General features: G+C 40.7%; 3 protein-coding genes across 3 annotated transcripts; all 3 read left to right on the top strand.

The window, feature by feature from the left end:
- Positions 1–340: 340 nt before the first annotated feature.
- LOC119771767 (trace amine-associated receptor 1-like) lies at positions 341–1,330 on the top strand. Its single transcript, XM_038267897.1, has one exon. It carries the CDS (start codon positions 341–343, stop codon positions 1,328–1,330), a length of 990 nt encoding a protein of 329 aa, XP_038123825.1.
- A 19,814-nt stretch (positions 1,331–21,144) lies between these two features.
- LOC119771730 (trace amine-associated receptor 1-like) lies at positions 21,145–22,314 on the top strand. The gene has a single exon (XM_038267855.1). It carries the CDS (start codon positions 21,340–21,342, stop codon positions 22,312–22,314), a length of 975 nt encoding a protein of 324 aa, XP_038123783.1. The 5' UTR covers positions 21,145–21,339.
- A 2,219-nt stretch (positions 22,315–24,533) lies between these two features.
- On the top strand, positions 24,534–26,046 carry LOC119771716 (trace amine-associated receptor 1-like). Its single transcript, XM_038267834.1, has one exon. The coding sequence runs from the start codon at positions 24,613–24,615 to the stop codon at positions 25,588–25,590; it is 978 nt and encodes a 325-aa protein (XP_038123762.1). The 5' UTR covers positions 24,534–24,612; the 3' UTR covers positions 25,591–26,046.
- The last annotated feature ends 279 nt before the right edge of the window (positions 26,047–26,325 follow it).

The raw sequence follows: 26,325 nt of genomic DNA on the forward strand, positions 1-26,325 counted from the left end.
GGAAAACAGTTTAAATGAATACTTGAAAATGGCTTTAGAAAGCATCCATAGAGCCTTACTGTCAAAATTTCCCATGTAAGTTGGGATCAGGTTCCTCCTTCTTATTGGGCAACCTTTGCGAATCCCTTAAGAGGTTTAGAGGATTGTCAACAACATTCATGCACGGAGGCTGATGTAGCTCAGAATCTAACAATGCCCTGTGCTGTAACATGCTGAGTGTTGATCTGAAAATACACAGAAACATCACTCAGTCTCTATCTGAGGAATTTCTGATATCACGTATATGCTACATCCTTGAAATGTCTTTTTTATGTAAACTGAATTAGATTTTCTGCTCATCATGAACACAGACAATAGAATCAACAGGAATTACACTGTGATTAATTTAAATGCCTGTTTTGAATTGGAACATTTGAATTATAAACTAAGCACCTCTTATCCAGCTGTATGTGTGATGTTATATGGTTTCATAACTCTATTGTCTCTTGTCACCGTTTGTGGAAACCTCCTTGTGGTAATTGCTGTAATTTACTTTAAACAATTGCACACTCCTACTAACATCCTCATAGTGTCCCTGGCTGTGGCTGACCTGTTGGTTGGGCTGTTAGTTTTTCCTTTCAGCATGTTTTTTTCTCTTAGTTCATGTTTGTATAATGCCAGCTTATTTTGTAAGATAAGAGACAGCCTTCATATATTGTTCAGCCTATGCTCTATTTTGCATCTCTGCTGTATTTCTCTGGACAGATATCACGCAGTGTGTCAGCCTCTAACATATAAATCTAAAATCAATGGCCATGTTGTCTTCATTATGATTGCTGTGAGCTGGGGTGTTTCTGTGTTCGTTGCCATCGCTGTTGTACAAACTAGATCTACCAATGATGACTGTCAGGACATGTGCTTTATTGATGTTATCATGGCAAACATTGTTGCACCTTTACTGTCATTCTATGTTCCTATTCTCATAATGATTTGCATTTACCTGAAGATATTTGTTGTTGCACAGAGACAGGTACGCAGCATCCAAACCAGAACAAAGCCTGGAGCAACTGTCAGTAAGATGGAGAGAAAAGCCACCAAAACTCTGGCTATTGTTTTAGGAGTTTTTCTGTTTTGCTGGGCTCCTTTCTTTTTTTTCTTAACTTTTCAACCTTTAGGAAATAATTCAGCACCAGTTCCTGTGATTGAAACAGTCACATGGTTTGGACTGTCAAACTCTACACTAAATCCATTTATCTATGGTTTCTTTTATAGCTGGTTCAGATCAGCCTTTAAAATGATTGTATCAGGGAAAATTATTAAAGGAGACTTTGTTAACATGAAGTTGCACTAAAGCTTTTTTAAGAAACAAAAGTGACATAAATAATATATATATATATATATATATATATATATATATATATATATATATATATATATATATATATTGACCAGATTTTTTATTAGGTAGAGCTGCACTTCGGGTGCTGTAAGTCACGCTAGTGTTTGTTAAACTTGTAACAGTAACAGAAGCTAGGAAGATTTTCTTATTCCCACCGATAGTTTGATGATCTAGCTTATTTACAATAAGGGTAAGTCTTCAAAATAGATGTCTTGAACCAATAATAGAGTTATCAAACTAGAAAAACCTTTATTTTCTTTGCTTTAGTTTTGCTATTAAAATAGGGTATACGCATTACAACTTGATATTTTTCTATTGCGGGATCATCTTCTGTCATAAAGGAGGCAATCTCCTAATTAATCTTGAATCCAATTAAACAAAAAACAAGAAAACAAAATGAAATTCCACAGGTGTCAAAATTATTTTCTTTATAGTAGGATATCGCACTTTATCATCAGGAGAATGCTTTATTTCATAAAATTCTGTTTTTTTGGGTTTTATTCTGCATAATCTTTTGCATTAGGCTTATTCAGGCCAGTGTTTAGTGCTGTTTTAAACTTAGACATTGCAAAGGTCTTAGTTTTACTGTTTTTCTCAAGTTTTGTTATGGTTCTGTTATTTGTGGACTTCTATTTAGGTTTCTTTTTTAGCTTCACTCTGATTTTGTGTCATTGAGGTTGTTTTCTGGCAGTGTTGTATTGTTTTGTGTTGCTCTCTGTTGCACCCTTGTGCCATTCTCCTTTCCCCTAGCTCCTGGTCATTTTCATCCACCTCTGCTCCTTGTCAGCTGATCAGCATTGTCTTTTTTCTCCTCTTGCGAAGCTCCTCATTGCTGGTTTCTCGTCATTGATTTACTCCTCGTGTGTTTTCCCCTGTCATCTCCTGGTTTTTGTTTTACTGTAATTGTTCTTGGATTTTGCTTCTGTTGCATTTTGCACTTTCATTAAATCAGCAAAAACTGATCTCTGCCTCCTTCTACTCTGTGTTTGGGTCCACAACCACATCCATCACCTTAAAACTTTACCATTAGCTCTTCTTACGTAGAAAGTATTTATGGTTCAATGCTTCTATGTTCCTCCTGTATGTCTGCTTCTGTCTCCTTGAACTTCCAGTCGGCCTCGACAGAAGGTCTCTGGCACTGACCCCCAGATTCCACATACTCCGTCAGCACTCCACTCCGCCCCGCTCACATATGTTGTGCGGAGTACTTGTCTGTCATGTAAATCAATGAGAGCTGTTACACATCCACCGCTACTCCTCTGCACATCACCGTCCACGTACTCCTTCTCCTTCCGTCAACCTCAAATATGGACCCAAGCTATTTTTCGCTCCGCTCCGGTCCGGCCAGGTCAAGATCCACAATTGCAATCGCACTAAACAGGAAAACCAACGTGAGGAAGATCCGGTTTGTCAAATGAAAATATGGTAGCGACAGATTGGCAACTACAAATTAGAACAAAATTCTAATATATTCCCAAAAACTAAGACCGTTTAATTAAGTCATTGGATGCAAACTATTGGTGCTTAAACATACCAGGAAGCAGACTTATCATCTCCATTAAATTTTTCATTTTATACCGAGAGGCTTAAAAGTTTAATCAAATCCATTCAAAACTTCTAGGAGCACCTTTCACAACTTCAAAAGAAACTTCTTATTGCAGGTATTGATGAAGAGATGCTGAGTTTGGAAGTGGAGAACAAACATTGCTCATAAAAAACATGTATGATCCGAATTATCCCTGTTACAAAAATCCACATCAAAAAGAAAATATACGGGTAGAAATTGAACATGTGCTGGATGATGGTGGGGATTTTTTTGATATGTCATAATAAATTAAGTGTTCACAGGGTTTATACAGAAATGAGTAACTCTAATTTAATGGTTTTTAATGCTATTTCAATGCTATTAGAAATAAGTTTAATGTACCATGTATATATATATATATATATACACACAAATAACACGGCAGAATCCATCATCTTTACTGTTGACAGGCTGCGGCCATGTCTCCAATTCCTCGTTTTCCAGCAATTTTTGTTAAAATTAGCTTTTTCTCCACCTCAAGCTTCTTTAACGAACACATACGGCTTTACGATCAAATTAATCGCAATGTTTTCATAAACATTTTTTTTTAAATAAAGCATTTCAAATGCAACGATATTCACATTTAATGAATTTTAGTGCCAATTAATGCCTTAACTTAATAAATAATAATTTAATGACTTTGATTGCATTGATTTTTATGATCCACGGAAACCCAGTTTCATTTCCACAGGTTTTGCTGCTTTAAATTTAATAATATCGCCCATGCTCTCCTCAAACTCCGGGGAATTCAGAGTGGAGCAAGACGGGAGGAACAGAGAAGGCTGTAGGCTTTGCTTTGCTGAGACGGTCTGGAGCGCAGCAGAGTGGAGCGAGTTACGGAGGATGTGGTATTTTGGGGTGAGCCTGGTACTACTGGAGGTTTCCTGCTCTTTGATTTTTTTACCCCGCTCTTCTGTCAATGCTGCATGCATGGTTGGAGTAAGGGATTTCTCCAGTCAATGACACAAAGCAAGTGAGTGTTGCACTATGCTCGTCTAGGAGAAGCAAATCCTACAAAGTCAATGACTCGGTGCAATCAACTGTCATTCCTCAGAAAAAAAAAAAAGTTTATAATAATAATTTTGAACCAATTTGACTGTACAATATGATCAAATAAAACGTACCCATTCAGGTTTAAACATTTAACAGCGTCTCATTCAGATTCAGATCCAGGATTTTCAAATGGGGGCTGCGCAGCTAATGTACCGTATTTTCACGACTATAAGGCGCATATAAACGTCTTTTTTTCCCCTCAAAATGTGCGGCGCGCTCTATGTGTGTTGTTACTGCAGACGTTTTAGACCACCATGAGAACGTTAAAGGGGGAAGGGTGGGCGTGGATTGTGTATAAAAGAACAGGTATGTGCTTTATGCAGAACTCCTCCTTGTTTGCACCTTCTGTAACTTCTATGCCAATATGTGACGAGTTCATTTCTCCGCTGTGAGATCAATAAAGCTCATCTAATCTAATCTCTAATCTAATCCTTATCTCCTCATTGAGGAGATGATGAAAGAGTGGCTGAGGAAGGTGAATGTAAGGAGACCAAGTGTTTTTTTCCACGCATCACCATCGCTGTTAATCTGTGACTCCATGTGTGCCCATCTCACAGCTGATGTGAAAAACATGGTGAAACAAATGAACGCTGTGCTTGCTGTTATTGAGGAAGGTCTTACAATGGAACTTCAACCGCTCGACATCTGTGTGTACTGGCCGTTCAAAGTAATGCTATTTTCACGCATCTGCTGCTTCATTTTTGCTGCTTGTACCAGTTAGTCCTGAAAACTTAATCATTGCAGTCAGTTCATCCAGATTACAATCCCACCTTCTAATATTATTTCTGTCAGAGCAGCTCAGAGCCCTACATACCAGCAGTACACTGTCAGTAGGAATTCCATTTAACAGCAGCCTCTGACCGGGTCTCCTCCTTGCGGTTCACCGCGGCAGCTGGTAGGTGTTTTTCATCTAATTAATCTAAACTGCAGGCACCAGGATAATAAAAGCGAACATATTCTGCCGGCAGATTTCTGCATTATAAGTTAATTTATGCGTCAATAAACTGTTTCAGGGGAGTGATCACCATCAGTGATGTGCCTGTCTCACGGCCAGCTCCCAGGTTTAATTAATAATTTGTAATAAATGCATGAATAAAGCACAAACGTACTCAGTTTTGCTCCCACTCTATTTTTAAATATGCAGTAGAGGTATTTAAACATAGTAGAGGACATGTACCGGTATATAAAACCCGTGCCCTATAGTCCGGTGCTCCTTATGTGTGTGTTAAATACAGTAATGGCACACATAACTGAGACTGCACCTTTTAGTACAGTGTGCCTTATGGTCGTGAAAATACAGTAATGTCAAGACAACGTAAAGTGAAATCAGTGTTTCCGACCCAGGGGTACGTTTACCACTAGTGGTCCACGAGGGTATTGCAAGGGGTACATGAAAATATTTACCTAGGTAGTAAAATAAAATAGAAGTGGGATCTGTTCTGCTTTGTTAGGACCCAATTGAATAAAAATAAAAAAGCTTTTTTTAACAAAACAGTTTGTCTTTCTTTGAGTTTACCTTTAGCTGTGACACACATCAAATCCAAGCAGAGGAAAATCCTGGAAGTAATCAACAGCCTGGTATCTGTTGTTTTTCACACTGAGTTATGGGAGCTCATTAAAGCAGCTAAGGTGACTTGATGAAAACAAATATAACTAATTACGTCAGTCTGACTATAATTTTGATTCAGCATTTTGTTCCCAATTCATCTAGTTTATATAAATACAGGTTTTATGAATACAGGTTTATATTATTTTTCTATTCATTTTTGATTCCTTACTAACTTCCAGGCAACATATTTATGTTACTTTTTTTAATTTGAGATGGAAAGAATACAGTAATAAGAATTAAATGCTCAAATTAAAAAATTAAGTAAAATAGTTGCTATTTTCCAATCAGTTATTGTATGTTCCACTTCTGGATAATCATCAATACTTTAGACTAAGAGAGGAACTTATGGTAAGACAAAATGCCCAAAGAGTTTTAATCTGTGCAAAGATTAAAAATTTGCTCTCCACTTTCTTTCTTTGTGTGTTTTTTTTTTTTTTTTGTAGGTGTGCTATCTCAGACTGATCCACTTTTACCCGCTCTCTAGTGTGGAATTTGCTGTCATAAATGTCAATTTGCAAAGTGATGTCACTGTCTAAGTTTCCTATTTGTTCATATGATCCAAGATGTAGCCTTTTTGTTGGATGGTAAGACAAAAAGCAAGTAAAAAAAACAAAACAACAACAAATCAGTAAAACTTTGGGGGAGAATAGAGGTTGGATAAACCTAAATATCTATTATTTTGATTAAGATCTAACCTAATTTAGAAAAAGAGTTTTTCAGCACCAGCTAGCCTCGGCAGCTGTGAACATACCCGACGGTCTTCCCTCTCTCTCCCAGGGCAGGCATATGATTCCTGGTTCACAACATTGAACTAACGGATGGGTTAAACCACTGGATGGAAATTAAACACATACAGTAACTTATTCAATTAATATTTAAATGCTCATGTTGTCGTGGATGTCCTCCGAACGACGTAGTAATTGGTACTAAGTCTTGCAAAAATTCTAAGTTCTTGGAAAAGCAGTTGAAAAATTACCAACAGTAGTCAAAAAGAAGCAGAGGCAGCTGGGTCACGGTCCAGTATTGTTTATTGCAACAATACAAGTCCACCACACATGAGATGTTCTCCGGTGAAGAACTTAGAATTTTTGCAGGACTTAGTACCAATTACTACGTCATTCGGAGGACATCCACGACATTTTGGCGAGCCAGGAGGAAGCTCGGCACCGGACGGCTGCAGTCACCAGTTGGAGGCCAGGAACCCCAAGGGCCCACTATCCACCAATTTACAGGTGAGATACAATTTGTTATAATTTTCTAAATTAGTGGGGAACCGGCCTCCAGCGACGGCTTGTGGGCGTCAGGCACCACAAAGCTCTCCTAAAAGAACCTAGCATTCCAAATGTAATGATATTTACATAAAAGAACTTACAAAAAGCAGACTAAGCTGGCGAACGGTCCAAAAGGTATGTGGGTATGAATGTATGAATAATGTAAGTGAATGTGATTTTTTAAGGTATTGATTAATGCCTGAACTATTTTGTGTACAATTGGGTTAATCATAACATGCTTTATTCTGCTTAGATGGTTGATGGAGGAGTAGGGACAGACCGGTCAAAGAAATTGGCACAGTCTGAGGAGGCAACCATCCTGAGCAGTGAAAGCATTTAATGTATGTTTTATATCTGCGTTAAATAAGGAATATTGATGACTAAGCGATAGTCAGAGTGCTCCATAAACTTGTGTTAGACTAAGAGTATTGGTGACTAAGCGATAGTCAAAGTGCTCTATAAACTTGTGCTGTATATATACACTATATTGCCAAAAGTATTTGCTCACCTGCCTTGACTCACATATGAGCTTAAGTGACATCCCGTTCCTAATCCATAGGGTTCAATATGACGTCGGTCCACCCTTTGCAGCTAGAACAGCTTCAACTCTTCTGGGAAGGCTGTCCACAAGGTTTAGGAGTGTGTTTATGGGAATTTTTGACCATTCTTCCAGAAGCGCATTTGTGAGGTCGCACACTGATGTTGGACGAGAAGGCCTGGCTCTCAGTCTCCGCTCTAATTCATCCCAAAGGTGTTCTATCGGGTTGAGGTCAGGACTCTGTGCAGGCCAGTCAAGTTCATCCACACCAGACTCTGTCATCCATGTCTTTATGGACCTTGCTTTGTGCACTGGTGCACAGTCATGTTGGAAGAGGAAGGGGCCAGCTCCAAACTGTTCCCACAAAGTTGGGAGCATGGAATTGTCCAAAATGTCTTGGTATGCTGAAGCATTCAGAGTTCCTTTCACTGGAACTAAGGGGCCAAGCCCAGCTCCTGAAAAACAACCTCACACCATAATCCCCCCTCCACCAAACTTTACACTTGGCACAATGCAGTCAGACAAGTACCGTTCTCCTGGCAACCGCCAAACCCAGACCCGTCCATCAGATTGCCAGATGGAGAAGCGCGATTCGTCACTCCAGAGAACGCGTCTCCACTGCTCTAGAGTCCAGTGGCGGCGTGCTTTACACCACCGCATCCGACGCTTTGCATTGCACTTGGTGATGTATGGCTTGGATGCAGCTGCTCGACCATGGAAACCCATTCCATGAAGCTCTCTGCGCACTGTTCTTGAGCTAATCTGAAGGCCACATGAAGTTTGGAGGTCTGTAGTGATTGACTCTGCAGAAAGTTGGCGACCTCTTCGCACTATGCGCGTCAGCATCCGCTGACCCCGCTCCGTCAGTTTACGTGGCCTACCTCTTCGTGGCTGAGTTGCTGTCGTTCCCAAACACTTCCATTTTCTTATAATACAGCTGACAGTTGACTGTGGAATATTTAGGAGCGAGGAAATTTCACGACTGGATTTGTTGCACAGGTGGCATCCTATCACAGTTCCACGCTGGAATTCACTGAGCTCCTGAGAGCGACCCATTCTTTCACAAATGTTTGTAAAAACAGTCTGCATGCCTAGGTGCTTGAATTTATACACCTGTGGCCATGGAAGTGATTGGAACACCTGATTCCAATAATTTGGATGGGTGAGCAAATACTTTTGGCAATATAGTGTATATATATATATATATATTTTTTTTTTTTTTTTTTTTTACAGTGTCCTGTCTGGCAAGGTGGCAATAAGAATAATTGTCTTGATGCCAAAAGGAGCCCAACAGATTTTACTTTCACAAGTGTAGCGGTATGGCAATTGCCATACTGCTCCACTTGTTTCATGTATATAAATTGCTTTATTATAATTATGCAGGGAGTTTTACAGTTCATATGGACACTGCAATGTAAGTAGAGCAGAAAAACAGAAGAAGAAGAAGGAAAAAGAAAAAGAAAAAAAAGGACAAAAGATGAAAGAAAGAGGAGAAAGTGGAGAGAGCAATGTAACAAGGGAAAATTTACAAGAAAGTTAAAGGTAGTGATGGACAACGAAGAGGAGGAGGGAAAAGAGAAAGGAGATAGACAGGAGGAAGACTGGATAAATATAAGCCAGGAAAAGTTGCCAAACTGTACATTAGATGAAGAAGAGGAAGGTGCATGCTCTAGCTCACCAGCACCTCCGAGGCCTTTGCCGCCTGCATCAGTTGGATGGACCTCTACACGCCATCAGACACCCAAAGAACTGAGACCAAAAGAGAAGAAAGGATCACTGGAGGAAAGTTTGGATACAGAGCTGATGGACTGGAGGAACTGCCTTGAACAAGTCTTCAGGGCAGAAAGAGAAGAAAAGGAACGTGAGGAAAGACAAAAGGGAGAAAAGAGGCGTGAAAAAGAGAAACTACAGGAGGAGAGGAAGAGACAAAAAAGGGAAAAGGAGAAGAAGAAAAGAGAAACTGAGCAGATGATGAAAGATGCAGCCCTGGTGACCTTCGACAAGGGCCCAGACCTTCAGGTCAGAGCTCTGCTTGAAGAAGCAAAAGAAAGAGACGAAGAAGTGATAGAAAGTGATGAGGACACGTGGGGGAACGGTGAGAGACTGGAATGGGTGGACGAAATAACACCAAAGCACCCGCTCAGCTGGTCCGAACAAAGCATGGGAGGCCCAGCTGTAAAACGTGGGGGAACCAAGAAAGGGAGCAAGTTGGTTTCAGGTGTGAGAAAACAGCTCATAGCCGAATATGATGTAGACCTGGACGTGGAAAGAAGCTGCCCTCACCGAATGAAGACAAGATCACAATCACAGCGGCAGGAGGCAGCGCAGGATCAGCGAGAGCACTGTATGGCTCCCTTACTGTCTAAAGGACCTAAAGAGGACAGGTATTTGCCATGGTCATTCATGGACATGATAACACTTGCAGGAAGGCTGACACCATTGGCAGAGGGGGCAGATAGGTGGATAGAGAAACTAGAAGAAATCACCGGGGGCATCAATCTGGCAGCAGGAGACATCAAAGCACTGCTAATAAAAACAGCAGGATAATCGGCAGCCAGAGAAGTGTTTGGGGAGGCCAGGCTTCCAGGAGTCATGGCCACACACCAGTATGACGGAATACCATTCAACCATATGGGGCCTCGAGTGTGGGAAGCCTTAAGAAACAAGTACCCCTCATGCAGAGACCCAACTAAGCTGAAACAAGAATGCCTAAGGGATGACGAGAGCCCAGCCCAGTTTCTGCACAAGTTTCAACTAAAGTGGAAAGCAGAGACAGGAAGTGAATGGAACGAGCAAGAGGCAACCAGGACACTGTTTAAAATGTAAGTCAAAGATGCTATGCCCAAAGACGTACAAGCCAAACTGGATGGAGTAGTGGGGCTCCTAAAAATGGACTGGCCTATGTTTTTTGAGCAGGTCATACACTATGTAAACTTGCACCGGGCTGAAAAACGGGCCTTTGACGAACAAAGCAAGATGCTGGCCACCAAATTGGCCCAACTACAAATTGGAGAATTATCCAAAGCAAAGAAAGAAAGAGAAAAGATGGATGGGACCACAAGGAGCTCTGAGGAGGCTCCCTCAAGGACAATACCAGCAGTTGCCACAGGCAGATCCAGACATGGGACAACAGCGAGTGAGGCTGCAGTGCTGGGGATGTGGACAAGTCGGACACATGCAAAAGGGACTTCCCAACCAACCCATGGATGGGACCCCAGCACCCTGCCACTGGACCAGCCACCTATGGAGCAGGACAAGAATCATACTGGCAATAGGGGTGCCCAGAGAAACCTGATAGAGAGGCCATTCTACCTGTATTTACCCAACGCCCGCAAACGGAACCCACAATTGATGTCACAATATACGACGGTCATCATCGATTCATGATTGACACAGGAGCTGCCTACTCCTGTATAGGTAAAGTGGAATTGGCCTGCCTCTCTCAGCATCAAAAATTTGAACAGAAATTTCTCTGGGAAGACCCAAATAATACCCATGACTGAGCCAGTTCCCATGATCATAGGTGAAACGACTGTGTATTCACCACTGCTATACTCAGCAGATGCGCCAATTAATCTGCTGGGCAGAGATGTGTTGTGCCAGCTCAATGCAAAAATTAAATGTACCCCAAATGGGATCTATTTCGAAGCAACAGACAATAGTGAAGCCTTCATGATGCCACTAGGCTCACAGATGACCCCACAAGTAACAATTCATGAACCAGAAGACCAAGTATTTTGGATGAAACTCACATCACCTACTTCCTTCCTCCAAATGGAATGGGAAACATGGAGACCCCTGATAATGAACCACTACGACGAATCCAGAGAACCTCTCCTCCCTCTCCATTGCACCATGTTTTATGACAAGGGCCGGAAACACAAAGACTATGAGAAAAGCTGGGATGAAAAAATTAACAACAAGACAACTGTCATCCAATATGCCGACATAATGGTTGGAACACAAGGAGCTGCAGCCGTTGTCAAATTTCCTGAAAAAAGATATGGCAGAATGGTTCCAGGTTGCCAACTCAGCGCGCATGTCACATTGCTGATTGCTGACAAGTACGAGTCACATGACCTGGGACCCATGATTCAAGAAGCCAAGCAAGTCACAGAATGGGTTGATACGGCCTGGGACCGGATTAGTGTATCAAAAGATGGACTGTTCTTCAAAATTTCATATTCACAAGCAGATGAAGTGATGGCAGAACACATTAAAGTGCCTGATAAAAGACTGATGGCGGTGGCTGAGGAGCATGCATCATTATTAGAACAAGTTCCAGAGCAGGTGTGGTCCAAAAGCAAAACAGATGTAGGATTAGTAAAATCAGCAGACCCCATCAAATTCACCATCAAATTAAATGTTAAATTACCCTTCCAAAGAAAATACCCACTCAAACGTGAAGCAATAGAAGGTATACAGCCCATAATAACAGGATTAGAAACAGCAGGTGTTCTTAGACCAACAGCAAGTCCCTGTAACACACCAATTTTTCCCATCAGAAAGCCTAACAGTAATGACTACAGATTAGTCCATGATCTAAGATTAATCAATGCTATTGTCGCAGAAGAAATACCAATAGTACCAGACCCCCACACACTATTGAGTAATATACCCCCGGGTACAAAATGGTTTACTGTGATAGATATGTGTTCAGCATTTTTCAGTGTGCCAGTCCATCCAGATTCCCAGTATTTGTTTGCAGTTACGTACAAAGGTCAGCAATATACGTACACACAATTGCTCCAAGGGTTTGTACACTCACCATAAATTTTCAATCGTGTACTGGCGAATGATTTAAATCACCTAGACATACCATCCACAATGTTGATGTATGTTGCTGACATTTTGATCTGTTCTGCTTCAAAAGAGCATTGTGAAAAAGACTCCATTACGGTGTTGACTGCATTGGCAGAAGGAGGACACAAAGTGAGTAAACAAAAATTGCAATTCTGCCAGCAAACAGTGGAGTACCTCTGCAGGCAACTTAGTGGGGACATGAGGTCTATTGCACCGTCCCAACTAGAAGCTATAACTAAATTGCCCAAACCTCAGACTGTTGGTCACATGTTGTCTTTCCTTGGCATGGCAGGTTACAGCAGACCGTGGGTTTGTGATTACGCCATCAAAACGACTCCACTGAGAGCACTGATTAAAGCCGCAGGTCAAGGACACCAGTCGGCTCAATTACAATGGACCGACGAGGCAGAGGGCGCATTCCAGCTGCTGAAACAAGATCTCCAAACTGCGCCTGCTCTGGCCAATCCAGATTATGGCAAACCATTCCATCTGTACGTGGCTGAGCGACAAGGGTATGCATGTGCAGTATTGATGCAAGACACCACCACAGGTAAACAGCCAATTTCTTATTACAGCACAAAATTGGATGGTGTTAAAGAAGGCCTGCCTCCCAGTTATCAGGGTTTGGCAGCTGCGGCCTTCGCATACAAAAAGGCCTCAGTAATTACTATGGGCCACCCCGTCATCTTGTATACGTCACATCAATTACATGCACTGCTCACAAGCCCACGCTTTGTGATAACCCAAGCTCGACTGACAGGTTATGAAGTTCTTCTTTCAGGACCTGACCTGACCATACAACGCTGTGTCACGATCAACCCGGCCACAAGAATGGTATTGCCCACAGAAGGTGAGCCCCATGATTGTCTCCAGGAGACGGACACCTTCATGAAGGTAAGGAAGGATTTATACAATCACCCAATCCCGTCCGATCTGACGCTGTTCGTAGACGGATCATGCGTCAGAGGCGAGACAGGGAACAAAGCAGGATATGGAGTGGTCCGGCTTGACCCCGACGGCACCTATACAAAAGTACAGTCAGTGAGCCTTGACCAGCCTTGCTCTGCCCAATTGGCAGAATAAAAGGCATTAACAGCTGCATGTAAATTGGCCACTGGTAAAAGAGTGACCATCTATACCGACAGTGCATATGGATACGGGGTATGAAATGTAAACGCGAGCATCTGGAAACAGCGCGGCTTTGTTGGAACAGATGGCCCCCCAGTGACACATGGGCAGGCTGTCATGGAATTAATACAAGCTATGCAACTCCAATCTGCGTTAGCTATTGTAAAATGTGCGGCTCATCAGACGGCGAAAACACCTATCGCAATAGGATATGAAGCAGCCAAAGATGCCACAGGACCTGCAGTGCAAGGACCAATGGTTCTTGCAGCTGATTGTGAACCCATCACTAATCTAGCCTCATTAATAGAGGCACAGAATAGAGTCTCTGAGGCAGAAAAACGATTGTGGGTGCAAAGGGGGGCGGTACGCACATCACACCCCCATGCAGGGTTGTGGCGAAGTTTCCGAGGGCATTTCGTACTACCACTGTCCTTATTGCCAAAGGCCATCAAAATAATGCATGAACCTGATCACTGTTCATGAGCCCAGGTCATTCGAAAATTGCAGGCAGTTTGGTGGTCACCTTATATGACACCTATGGTAGACAGGGAACTAGCCATATGCCCACATTGCCCTAAGTACAATGTGCATAAAATGTTCACACAACCCTTAGCGCATATTCCCATGCCTGACGGCCCTTTCCGCCATCTAATTATGGACTACGTTGACATGATAACTCCTGTTCAGGGAAAGAGATATATGCTTGTGGTTGTTTGCCGGTTTAGCAGATGGGTGGAAGCATGCCCCGCTGCTAAGAACGACCACAAATCAGCAGCAAGTTTTTTATGTAAGGAAGTGTTTCCCAGGTTTGGCATGCCACATACTATATCATCTGATAACGGACCTCACTTTGTTTCACAGGTTATCCAGTCAATGTTCAAACAGTTTTGTATAAAACAAAAGTTTGGCTGTGTGTATCATCCCCAATCACAGGCATCGGTGGAGAGGGTCAACAGAGTTTTGAAGACCAAAATTGCAAAATTATTGCTGATAGCAATAACCGTTTGACATGGGTTGATGCGTTGCCAATTGCACTGATGGCAATGCGTTCTCAAACTAACCGAATAACCCATCTTACTCCCCATGAAATGCTTACAGGTCGTCCCATGTCTCTCCCACAGGTTCGAGGACTCCAGGAGGAGATTTCCTTGGCAAAGCTCGAACGTGAACTGGGGGACTACCTCAGGTCACTAACCCATATTCACAGACTTATATTTCAACAGGTGAAAGCAGCTCACAACCGAGATGAGATACGTATTCCAGTGGACGTCAGAGACGTCCAAGTCGGTGACAGTGTGTTCATACGAGTGTTTAGACGTCAGTGGAACGAACCTCGTAGGGAAGGTCCCATTAAAGTTGTACTTACCACTCCCACTGCCCTGAAAGTTGAAGGTAAGCCCTTCTGGTTCCACAAAAACCACTGCACCCGACACCGGCCACCAGACCCACCTGGACTTGATCCAGGACCAACGGGCTCTGCGCAAGCTGACAGGGCAGCAACAAGTCTCCCTCCGCAAGCCACCACATCACGCTCACAAACGCTTGACGCTGTACCCGGGGCAAGCACTGATGCAGCCCCACCCCCGTCCTTGTCTGACGGCCAAAGGCGTTCAACACGCTTGGCGGCCCGACGGTCTCCAAGGTCAGGGGACTCTGAGGATGATGGCGTTCACTCTTTTGCTCCCGATCCGCCTTCTGACTCTGGCAGCAGTAATGATGATTCTTCTGCCACTGCGAGTTCTGATGGGTCTGACCCAGACCCATCCCTCGTTGAGGCACTGGACAAACTTCTTTCTCCTTACCCATCAGATACTGGTGGAGTCCTATCCCCTTCACATCCCTCACCTCCCTCACCCCCCTCCCTCCCTTTCCCCTTCCCCGTACGGTGCGATTGGGCCGCCGGTCCAACCGTGTCCGCCCACTCCATCGCCATCTGGGCTTCTCTCATATGCGTCTTCTTCTGACTCTGACTAGTTTTCTTCTTTTGTTAACCCTTTTTGGGTTAACAAGGGGGGACCTTATTAAGCTTACTACTAACAATGCACACTCACATTTTCTGCGTCAAACACAAAAATGTGCACTAGCAATGATAACACTAGCTACTAACCAGGGGATAATTAGTAATACTGGTGGGGAGTACAAATCATTAATGCATGTGCAAACCAAAGGATATGAGTATGTAATGTCTGAAGAAATTTTAGGAAACGAGTCAATGGGGAAACATTGGCTTGGAATTCCACGAAGCATGGACTGTCGTAGGGATGGGATGGTGATCATTAAGGTAAGATGCAAAACAAACATATGCCAAAACATTCTAACAAAACAAACAATGACGATAGAAAGAGCGCTTAGAGTATTACAATTAATAAACAAAAGACAGAAAAGGGACCTAAATAAATTAAAAACGTCACAATGGGAGACAAATATGTTCCAACAATGGATACAGTTCTCTGTCCAGACAATGTTTAAAGCTAAAAAGCGCCCTTAAGATGATTGTATAGCCTGCTATAATGCTAAAAAATTACCAGCCCTTCAGATTATACCCGGGAGTAAAATAGGTGACTGCCCAGACATAACGGAGGGGTGCTTTGCTCACTGTGTCATGCATATGGCAGCAGGTTCAAGATCATGGTCAGAAGATGGGACAATATGCCCCAGAGCATTAACCTCCTCAACAAATGAAATACTGAGTGCATCTTCCCTCCCTCCAGTAGTACAAAAGCCAGCTGAAATAATTTTTCCGTTTTGTATAGCACGAGGGAAAGAACTAGAAGAAGTAACTAAAAGAACCTCTAACCAGATGTGGACTGCAGACAAAATGGTGAAATGTATTAGTAAACCATGGTACCCACAGGCATTAAGAGGGAACGTCAGCTACATTAAGCTATGTGAAACTAGCCTCAAAGCTAAAATACGCTGTAAACAAGTAGTACCAGATGGAGGAAGCATCATCCATGAGTTCCAACCTACTTTTGTAGCTCAATACCGAGTAAAGAGTCTGGCGCAGGGATCTGTCCCTTTAGGAGATATTTTTTGGATGTGTCACAACAATGAGCAAATACTAGCCTCACTACCCCCTCAGTGGGAAGGGATCTGTTCTCCAGTAATGCTGACAGGCCAACTAAAGTTAATAATAAACAATCAAAAAATCATTATTGAAACGTCTAATAAAATAAGCAACCGTAAAAAAAGTACGGTACGCTCTCTATGGTGCTTCTGTAGGCCGTGAGGACGGGTGGGGGCAGGTGGGCCCTCCTAATCCTCCTCAGGAAGTACATGCGCTTTTGTGCCCTTTAGCTTTTTTCTGTTGTGTTACAAACTACGGCAGAGTAATCAGAGCACTTCTAAAGGAGCTAGTACTTCCTCCGAGCATCAGTGGAGTCAGATGAAATGTATATTACCTGGGATCAGGTCCCACTAGGGGTACCTGAAGAACATTTTGCCATAGGGAGTGAGTGGATAACGAGTGGTAGAGGGATCGGCTCGATCCCATTCTACGGATCAATTAGCAATGTGCAGTACATAGCCCGAAATAGTAGGTGGGTAAATCTTCTATGGTATAATCAACAAAGGTTTATAAATTTTACAATACAGGGCATGGATCTAGTAAAAGAACAGCTACATGCCACTTCACTAATGGTTCTACAACATAGGTTTGTGCTGGAATCCACCATGGCTGGGGACCAGGGGCTATGTGATTATATCGGGGAGGATTGTTGTACCTTGATCCCTATGCATACAGATGTTAACGGCAGCCTCACGGGGTCCTTCAAAAAAATTAAGCGCATGAGAGATGAACATGTGCAGCAATCCAATTGGAACACTCAGCTGAAGGGGTTTTGGGATTGGTTCAATAAACTTGGTTGGGGAAGATATCTTAAAGCAGCAGGGATAATACTAGGAGTTATTATAATGATAATATTAATAGTCGTCTGCTGCGTCATACCCCTCATTCGGGGATTGGTCTCAAGACTTATTGTAAGTGTAACTGGTCAATTCCCAAGAAGTACAATTAGACCAAATCATATAAAATAGTACCATGATCTCCTCTCACCCCCATCAGGTACATGCATTTCTTTAATGATCAGTTAAATATATGTGTAGTAATTTGCAAATCAATGTATTATGTACTCACTTAGAAGTAGTAACATGCATGCCAAAGTGTTCCCAATAGGCAGCCAGACGATCCAGCAGAGGGGCCAGGCGCCATACCACCGGGGTGGAGCAGACCCATGATGACCCCCAGAAGGCAGCCTGATGACCAACAACCACCACCTAGAGGGAAGTCGATGGCCAGCCTGCCATCACCTGGGGCCCTGAGGATCGACTTCGGCCCAGACAGCACCCCTGCCAGTCACGAGAACCCGGAGGACCGCGGACAGCCTGTCAGATCTTTCCAGGAGTTGCCGTCTACATCGGGCATGATGACGACTGATCCTACTGCAATAAGGAGTCCTTCTTCACCAGAACCACCTGACTGTCTTAGAGCACATGCAGTTCAGCTCGTCTGAAAGGAATCACATCTCAGGGTTCCTGATGCATCCTCTGGAGTATTACCAAGCCACCCAAGATCTAAAGCCGTAAATTACCTCTATGCACACTGGGATTTATACTCAGCTGGTCAGAGGTCTATCCCCAGCCTCACGGAAGCAACTATACGCAATTCGCAGCAGCATATACAAAGCCTGACAGAAGGCAAAGGTGCAGCAGTTGATCCGGGAGCGTGACGAGCTGACACGACAACTTCAAGAGGCACATCAGACCATAATCACCTTACAGGTGAAACTGCTGCTGATGACAACGGATCAAGGGCGCGTGGTCGCCACCACAATGGCGCAGCAGCTGTCGAGGCCACAGGCTCCAGGAAATACCAACGCAAGACCATGGGGGATGACGCCTACTAACACCCAAGCCCCAAACTATCATTAATCTCAGAAACTATACTGGATATAAAGGACATTGATGATTATGTATACCTAAGCTAGACATAACTGATAAAGATGATTGTGTATACCTATAATGTATGTGACAGTACATGTATTGTGCAGAGAGTACCATATGGTCACTCATATGTTGGTTGTAATGACGGTCTACTGACCATTAGGTGACAAGTTTGCCTGACATAGCCCAGGCATGATTGAGTATATTTTAACATCAAATTGTTTGATGTACTGGTGTGCAATGACACCTTTGGGTATGGACTGTAGTGGCCTAGTAGATGATCAAGCTGCTTGGACATAACATCCCTCTGCCCCGTATCATTGCTAAAAGAACAACTGAAAATCCTTATACAAAAAAAGTAAGCAAGAGGAAATATCCTCATAAGTGTGCCAAGGGGGGTTCCCTCTTTGTTTTATGGCATTCTTCATTTTATTATAATTCATTTTATCGTAGCATCTTATATCACTCACTATTAGTATATGGTGTGTTTTAATCTCACTCTTAGCTTTTGGTGTGCATATATAATTACTATTTACTCTTGAAATTTACATTTGTGGTACTCCGACAATCACTTGTAGATCCATTTTGTGATCCTTTTCAGGACCACAGGGGGGAATGTAGTGGATTAATATCTCACAATGAATAGAATGTAGTGGATTAATGTCTCACAATGAATATATTCTTGTCACAATGTTTAAATGGTGTGCTTTAACATATATCTAAGTAAATGTGTGTGTGGCAGGACAGAGGTCAAGATAAGATTAAGAGGGTTTATGCAAACAAAACATGGCAGTGGAGAAACCAAAGGTCAAGCTATACTGACGTGTCAATGTAAACGACAAGCTATACTGACATGTCAATGTAAACAAAATGTGTATCACCATGGCCCAAAGGTCCGGAATAGGCGAGGCTTTAAAAAAAATATGTACTTTAGGCGGTTTTCCACCGGTAGGTAAATAGATAATAAAGATATCCGTGGAAAAAGTACCTGAAAATAATGTAAAAGTAGAAGGGGCTCGGGGAGGAGCCCCCAAAACCCAGAGAGAGTATATAAGCAGACCCCTTTCTTTGTAACATTCAGATGTTGACCGGTAAACATCTCATGTGTGGTGGACTTGTATTGTTGCAATAAACCATACTGGACCGTGACCCAGCTGCCTCTGCATCTTTTTGACTACTGTTGGTGATTTTTCAACTGCTTTTCCAAGAACTTAGAATTTTTGCAAGACTTAGTACCAATTACTATGTCGTTCGGAGGACATCCACGACAATGTTTGTCTTATTTAGGATGTTTATTTGCTGTTCACAATTCTTTGCTGAAATCAAAGTTATGCTTCAAAATCAAGATAATTTTATTTAACTGTACTGAAGGTATGAGATTGATAATTACTATAACTAATTTTCTGATGCCTGCAGCTATGGTACAACTGCTGCTGTTCCTCAAGGTTTAAATAAATAACTACATGGCACAAATCATCAATATCCAGACAGAACTATGAGTTCATTTTCAGAACATTGGGTTAAAAAATGAAGGGTATTTTCATAAATCTGATTATATTTGCCAAATACATTTTACACAACTATTTATTATGTGTTGACATGTTTTCCTGAATAATCTTGATATTAGGGTAATGTAAATGATTACTGATCAAATCAAAAACCTGTAACTAGTAGCATACACGAAAACATTGACTCAATTTGTTGGGAGTAACTGTGATTATACATTTTAATTGCAGCCTGGAGGAAGGATCTGTGGATGTGCTCTTTTTAGCCTCTTAGATGCAATAGGTGTGATACAGTAATAGTATTTTTTGTTACAGAACTTTTGTCTCATGCTGCTTGCACTAGTGCCAGGGGCATTCTAGGACATAGCTGGCCCCCTTATAAGCTTATCCGAACGACAAAGAGGGGTTGAGGCAATTAAAAGTCAGAGAAGGTAAGAAATTAAAGTAAGTAATGTAAAGCTTTATGCATAATACACCTTTCACAGATAAAATCAAAAAGCGTTTCACAATTAAAGAAGCAAAGCAAAAATCACAATTACTTAGAGGACTTTATGCACCTTTGAAAGCCCTCCACCATCTCCTAAGATTTCTCTACATTTAACATTAGGTAGTTCCACTGGTACCAGTCTGCAACCTCTGATTCAGCTGTCAATACTACAAGTGATTTTATACTTAGACTTAGATTTTATTGTCATTTTGTACTCACAGAGTGTATACAAAAATATATATATATATTTTTTTAGAACAGCTCTCAAGACATTTCAGTTTCTAAGGTGCAGCAGTGACAAACAGTAATCATGGTGATCAAATGTAAGCATAGACTGGTATGTGATTTACAGTTTCCAACATACAGGACTTTTTTTTCTTTTTTTTCAACCCCATTTTATGCAACTTTAAGCAGTCTAATGGCAGTGGGGAAGAAGCTGTTCTGGAATCTGCTGGACCTGCATCGGATGCTTTGAAGCCTCTTTCCAGAAGGCAGCAGGGAGAACAGTCCATTTTAGACTTATCCATTTCAGTAGATCAGTCTCAACCAGCCTTGTAACTAGAGTTTCTTACTTTGGATCCCAGTAGATCACGACCTAAGAGTTTCAAAAAAAGAGTTCTGTCAGCTTGAGTTATAAATACAGAAGAGTTTTTAATGAAAGAAAAGGCTAAATACATGGTAAACTACCCTTGGGACACTGTAAATAAGAGACACAGAAAAAATTCACCAGTCCCTCCCATCCTCATTCTCAAACTTGTGGGATCCAAAAAGGGGATGGGTAAGTAAGCATTAAATATGTGAGCATAGAGACCATTTAGCTCAGAGCAATCAGCACCGACACACTGACTGGTTCCACAGAGATGCATATGGTAGTCAGCGAGTTGCACTGATGTTGTAATGGTAAAAGTTTATTAGTATAACAGTATTACAGACATATTTTAGGAGTTCTCACAATCACATAATTCCCTTTTGAAACATCAAATGTGTTTTATGTGTGTAATTGTTTTGTTGAAATAGATTTGGATTTAGCTTTAGGTCCTAATGGAAAACAGGAATAATGTTGTGACTGACATTCTGCATCCCTGCTATGAGATTAATCACATTAGTCTAAAGGTAACAGCAACTCCCTCTGCTGTGTGTGTATTAGTGTATAGTTTTTTGGCATTTTTGTCTCTTGTCACTGTATGTGGAAACCTCCTTGTAATAATATCTATTTCTTATTTTAAACAACTCCACACTCCCACCAACACTCTCATTATGTCTTTGGCTGTGGCTGACCTGCTGGTTGGTGTTCTAGTATTTCCTTTAAGCATGTCCTTTTCTCTTAGCTCATGTTTGTACAACAATAACATGTTTTGTGAGATAAGAGACAGCTTAGATGTATTGCTCAGCACATGCTCTATTTTGCATCTGTGTTGTATTTCTGTTGACAGATATCATGCAGTGTGTCAGCCTCTAACTTATAAATCTAAAATCAATGGTCGTGTTGTGTTCATCATGATTGCTGTGAGCTGGGGTGTTTCTGTGCTCGTTGCAATTGCTGTGGTGCAAACTAGATCAAACGATGAATGTCAGGAAACATGCTTTATTGACGTTATCATTGCAAGCATTGTTGGACCATTATTTTCATTTTACCTTCCTGTTGTCATCATGCTTTGCATTTATATGAAGATATTTGCTGTTGCACAGAGACAAGCACAAAGCATCCAATCTACGACAAAGTCTGGAGCAACAGTCTGTATGATGGAGAGAAAAGCAACCAAAACTCTGGCTGTTGTTTTAGGAGTTTTTCTGTTCTGCTGGGCTCCTTTCTTCTTTTACATCACTTTTCAACCTTTAGAAAATAATTTAGCACCAATTCATATTATTGAAATTCTTGCTTGGCTTGCACTGTCAAACTCTACACTAAATCCATTTATTTATAGTTTCTTTTATAGCTGGTTCAGGTCGGCCTTCAAGATGATTATTTCTGGGAAAATCTTTAAAGAAAACTTTGTTAACTTGAATTTGCACTAAAGCTTAATCTAAAGAATGGACAGAAATGTAAAATTATATTCAGTGAATGTGGCTGGATTTTGTTCATAAAGCAATAGTGATATTGGTTGAAGTTTTATATATATATAATATAATATATATATATATATATATATATATATATATATATATATATATATATATATATATATATATATATATATATATATATATATATATATATATAATATATATATATATATATATATATATATATATATATATATATATATATATATATATATATATATATATATATATATAAAACTGCAACTGGAGCGTGTAACAAAAGTAATTTCCCTCTGGGAATATTAAAGTATTTCTGATTCTGATTCTGATGAGAGCAGTGGAAGAGAAAAAAAAAAAAAAAACACTGACTCAAAACGCTCCAAACAAAGATAGCTGCACCCAACTCTGTTACCTTTGGCTAAAGAAAATGAGCGGAAAGGGTAAAAAAAGCTCTTTGTTGTCATCTTTTACACACAGTGTGTATACAAAAAGAAATTTCGATCCGTACAGCTCTTAAGACTTTTCCATTTCTAAAGTGCAGCAGTGATAAAAAGTAAACATGGTGAAAAAATGTAAACATAGACTGGTATATATTTATATATATATTATATATATATTTTTTTTCTATTTTTTTTTTCAACCCCATTTTATGCACCTTTCAGCAGTCTAATGGCAGTGGGGAAGAAACTGTTCTGGAATCTGTTGGACTTGCATCGGATGCTTCAAAGTCTCTTGCCAGAGGGCAACAGGGAGAACAGTCCATGTTGGGGGTTTGATGGGTCATTTATAATGTTTCGGCCTTGGGACACGCAGCACTGAGATGAAATGTCTTTTATGGAGGGAAGAGGAGCCCCGATGATCTTCTCTGCTGTTCTCACCACTCTTCTCACTTCCTTCCAGTCTGCGGCGCTGCAGCCTCCACACCAAACAGTGAGACATCTGGTCAGAACGCTCTCTATGGTGCTTCTGTAGAAGGCTGTGAGGACGGGTGGGGGCAAGTGGGACCTCCTAATCCTCCTCAGGAAGTACATGTGCTTTTGTGCCCTTTAGCTTTTTTTCTGTTGTGTTACAAACTACGGTAGAGTAATCAGAGCACTTCTAAAGGAGCCTAACATGGTAGCTGATGGAAAACTCAGATTGTAAAATGTAGAAAAATAAAAAATATATAAATAAAATCTAGAAAAAAAAATGAAAAGCACACAAACCTTTATCTTCTTTTCTTTCAATATGCAGTTCTGTTTATTTTTCTTGGGAATTTCTGCTGGACAAACAACAATTTTCCCCTTTATTTTTAATGCAATTAAACACTATAATTTAGTCGATAACAAAACAAAACAAAAATATTTAAAGTTCATTTATTTAAGAAAATTATTGTACTCAGGGTGTGTAGAAAGATGCCAGCAGTGTTTTTAAGTGACATTCAACCACTCAATGAAATTGAGTGCTTGCAACACTTGGAGTTATTAAGGTGCAGGAAAATACTCTGTAGTCTTTGTGCCTCAAAGTAATTTCATAGTTTAGCTTAGTTGTATTTATCGGATATGAACAGAGAAAGCCTTTCCTTTCTCCTTATCATGATTCTTGCCAATGTAGCAATCTACATTGTTACACTGTATTCAGTACCTGCAAAATGAAATCTTTACTTCCAAACTCTCCATCAAACACACAATTCACACCCATTTTAGACTTATCAATTTTAGTAGATCAGTCTCAACCAGCCTTGTAACTAGAGTTTCTTACTTTTGATCCCAGTAGATCACGACCTAAGAGTTTAAAAAAATTAGTTCTGTCAGCTTGAGTTATAAATGCAGAAGAGTTTTTAATTTAAAATTTTGTATTATACATATCCATTTACATCAACTCTTAAGCAACAACAAAAACAAATGAAAGAAAAGGGTAAATACATGGTAAACTACCGTTGGGACACTGTAAATAAGAGACACAGAACAAATTCACCAGTCCCTCCCATCCTCATTTTCAAACTTGTGGGATCCAAAAAGGGGATGGGTAAGTAAGCATTAAATATGTGAGCATAGAGACCATTTAGCTCAGAGCGATCAGCACCGACACACTGACTGGTTCCACAGAGACGCATATGGTAGTCAGCGAGTTGCACTGATGTTCTAATGGTAAAAGTTTATCAGGATAAAAAATTTAACAGACATATTTCAGGAGTTCTCACATTCACATAATTCCCTTTTGAAATATCCAATGTGTTTTATGTGTGTAATTGTTTTGTTGAAATAGATTTGGATTTAGCTTTAGGTCCTAATGGAAAACAGGAATAATGTTGTGACTGACATTCTGCATCCCTGCTATGAGATTAATCACATTAGTCTAAAGGTAACAGCAACTCCCTCTGCTGTGTGTGTATTAGTGTATAGTTTTTTGGCATTTTTGTCTCTTCTCACGGTATGTGGAAACCTCCTTGTAATAATATCTATTTCTTATTTCAAACAACTCCACACTCCCACCAACACTCTCATTATGTCTTTGGCTGTGGCTGACCTGCTGGTTGGTGTTCTAGTATTTCCTTTAAGCATGTCCTTTTCTCTTAGCTCATGTTTGTACAACAATAACATGTTTTGTAAGATAAGAGACAGCTTAGATGTATTGCTCAGCACATGTTCTATTTTGCATCTGTGTTGTATTTCTGTTGACAGATATCATGCAGTGTGTCAGCCTCTAACATATAAATCTAAAATTAATGGTCGTGTTGTCTTCATCATGATTGCTGTGAGCTGGGGTGTTTCTGTGCTTGTTGCAATCGCTGTGGTGCAAACTAGATCAATCAATGATGAATGTCAGGACACATGCTTTATTGACGTTATCATTGCGAACAGTGTTGGAGCTTTATTTTCATTTTACCTTCCTGTTGTCATCATGCTTTGCATTTATATGAAGATATTTGCTGTTGCACAGAGACAAGCACGAAGCATCCAATCTACGACAAAGTCTGGAGCAACAGTCAGTAAGATGGAGAGAAAAGCAACCAAAACTCTGGCTGTTGTTTTAGGAGCTTTTCTGTTCTGCTGGGCTCCTTTCTTCTTTTACATCACCTTTCAACCTTTAGAAAATAATTTAGCACCAATTCATATTATTGAAATTCTTGCTTGGCTTGCACTGTCAAACTCTACACTAAATCCATTTATTTATAGTTTCTTTTATAGCTGGTTCAGGTCGGCCTTCAAGATGATTATTTCTGGGAAAATCTTTAAAGAAAACTTTGTTAACTTGAATTTGCACTAAAGCTTAATCTAAAGAATGGACAGAGATGTAAAGTTATTTTCAGTGAATGTGGGATGGAGTTTGTTCATAAAGCAATAGTTATATTGGTTGAAGTCTTTTCCAGCATTTATTTAACTGGTTTAACCAACTAAAAGCAGCAGTTATTGTAGATCCTTTAAGAACTGGTCAGTTTCTTTTTCCCCCAACCACATTCTTAGGGTTTACTTTTTGCACATAAAAGGTGAAGCTGAAAAACAGAGAGAAAAAAAAGAAACTCCCTAAACATCTCTTATATGGTAAATGGTAAATGGCATGTACTTATATAGCGCCTTTATTCAAGTCAGGAGACTTGACCAAAGCGCTTTACACTACATTCATTCACCCATTCACGCACACACTCACACATTGATAGAGTTATATATAGAGTTTTGCAGATAAAATATCATTGTAACATTGCTGCAGACAAATTACATGTTGAAAATGTCTTAATTTTCTATAATAAAGAAAACAATGTTGTAACATATTTGAAACTAATAACACAATAAATGAACCCAGTTATTAAACACACATATCAGCATGGCTTCCTTTGTAGTAGGGCTTGGTAGAGAATACTCTTTGGAATTAAATGCTGTTTTTTTTTCCTTTTTTATTTTCCTTCAATATATTATAGAAAGTATATCTGTCAGGACTCAGCCGACAGGGCCGTGCAGTTTCTGCCGGTTCTGCTTCTTTCTGCTTTCTCCGCAGGTGTTTGCA

The sequence above is a fragment of the Cyprinodon tularosa genome, unplaced genomic scaffold, assembly GCF_016077235.1.
Source record: "Cyprinodon tularosa strain WSP-4 unplaced genomic scaffold, ASM1607723v1 ctg1182, whole genome shotgun sequence".
NCBI lineage: Eukaryota > Metazoa > Chordata > Actinopteri > Cyprinodontiformes > Cyprinodontidae > Cyprinodon > Cyprinodon tularosa.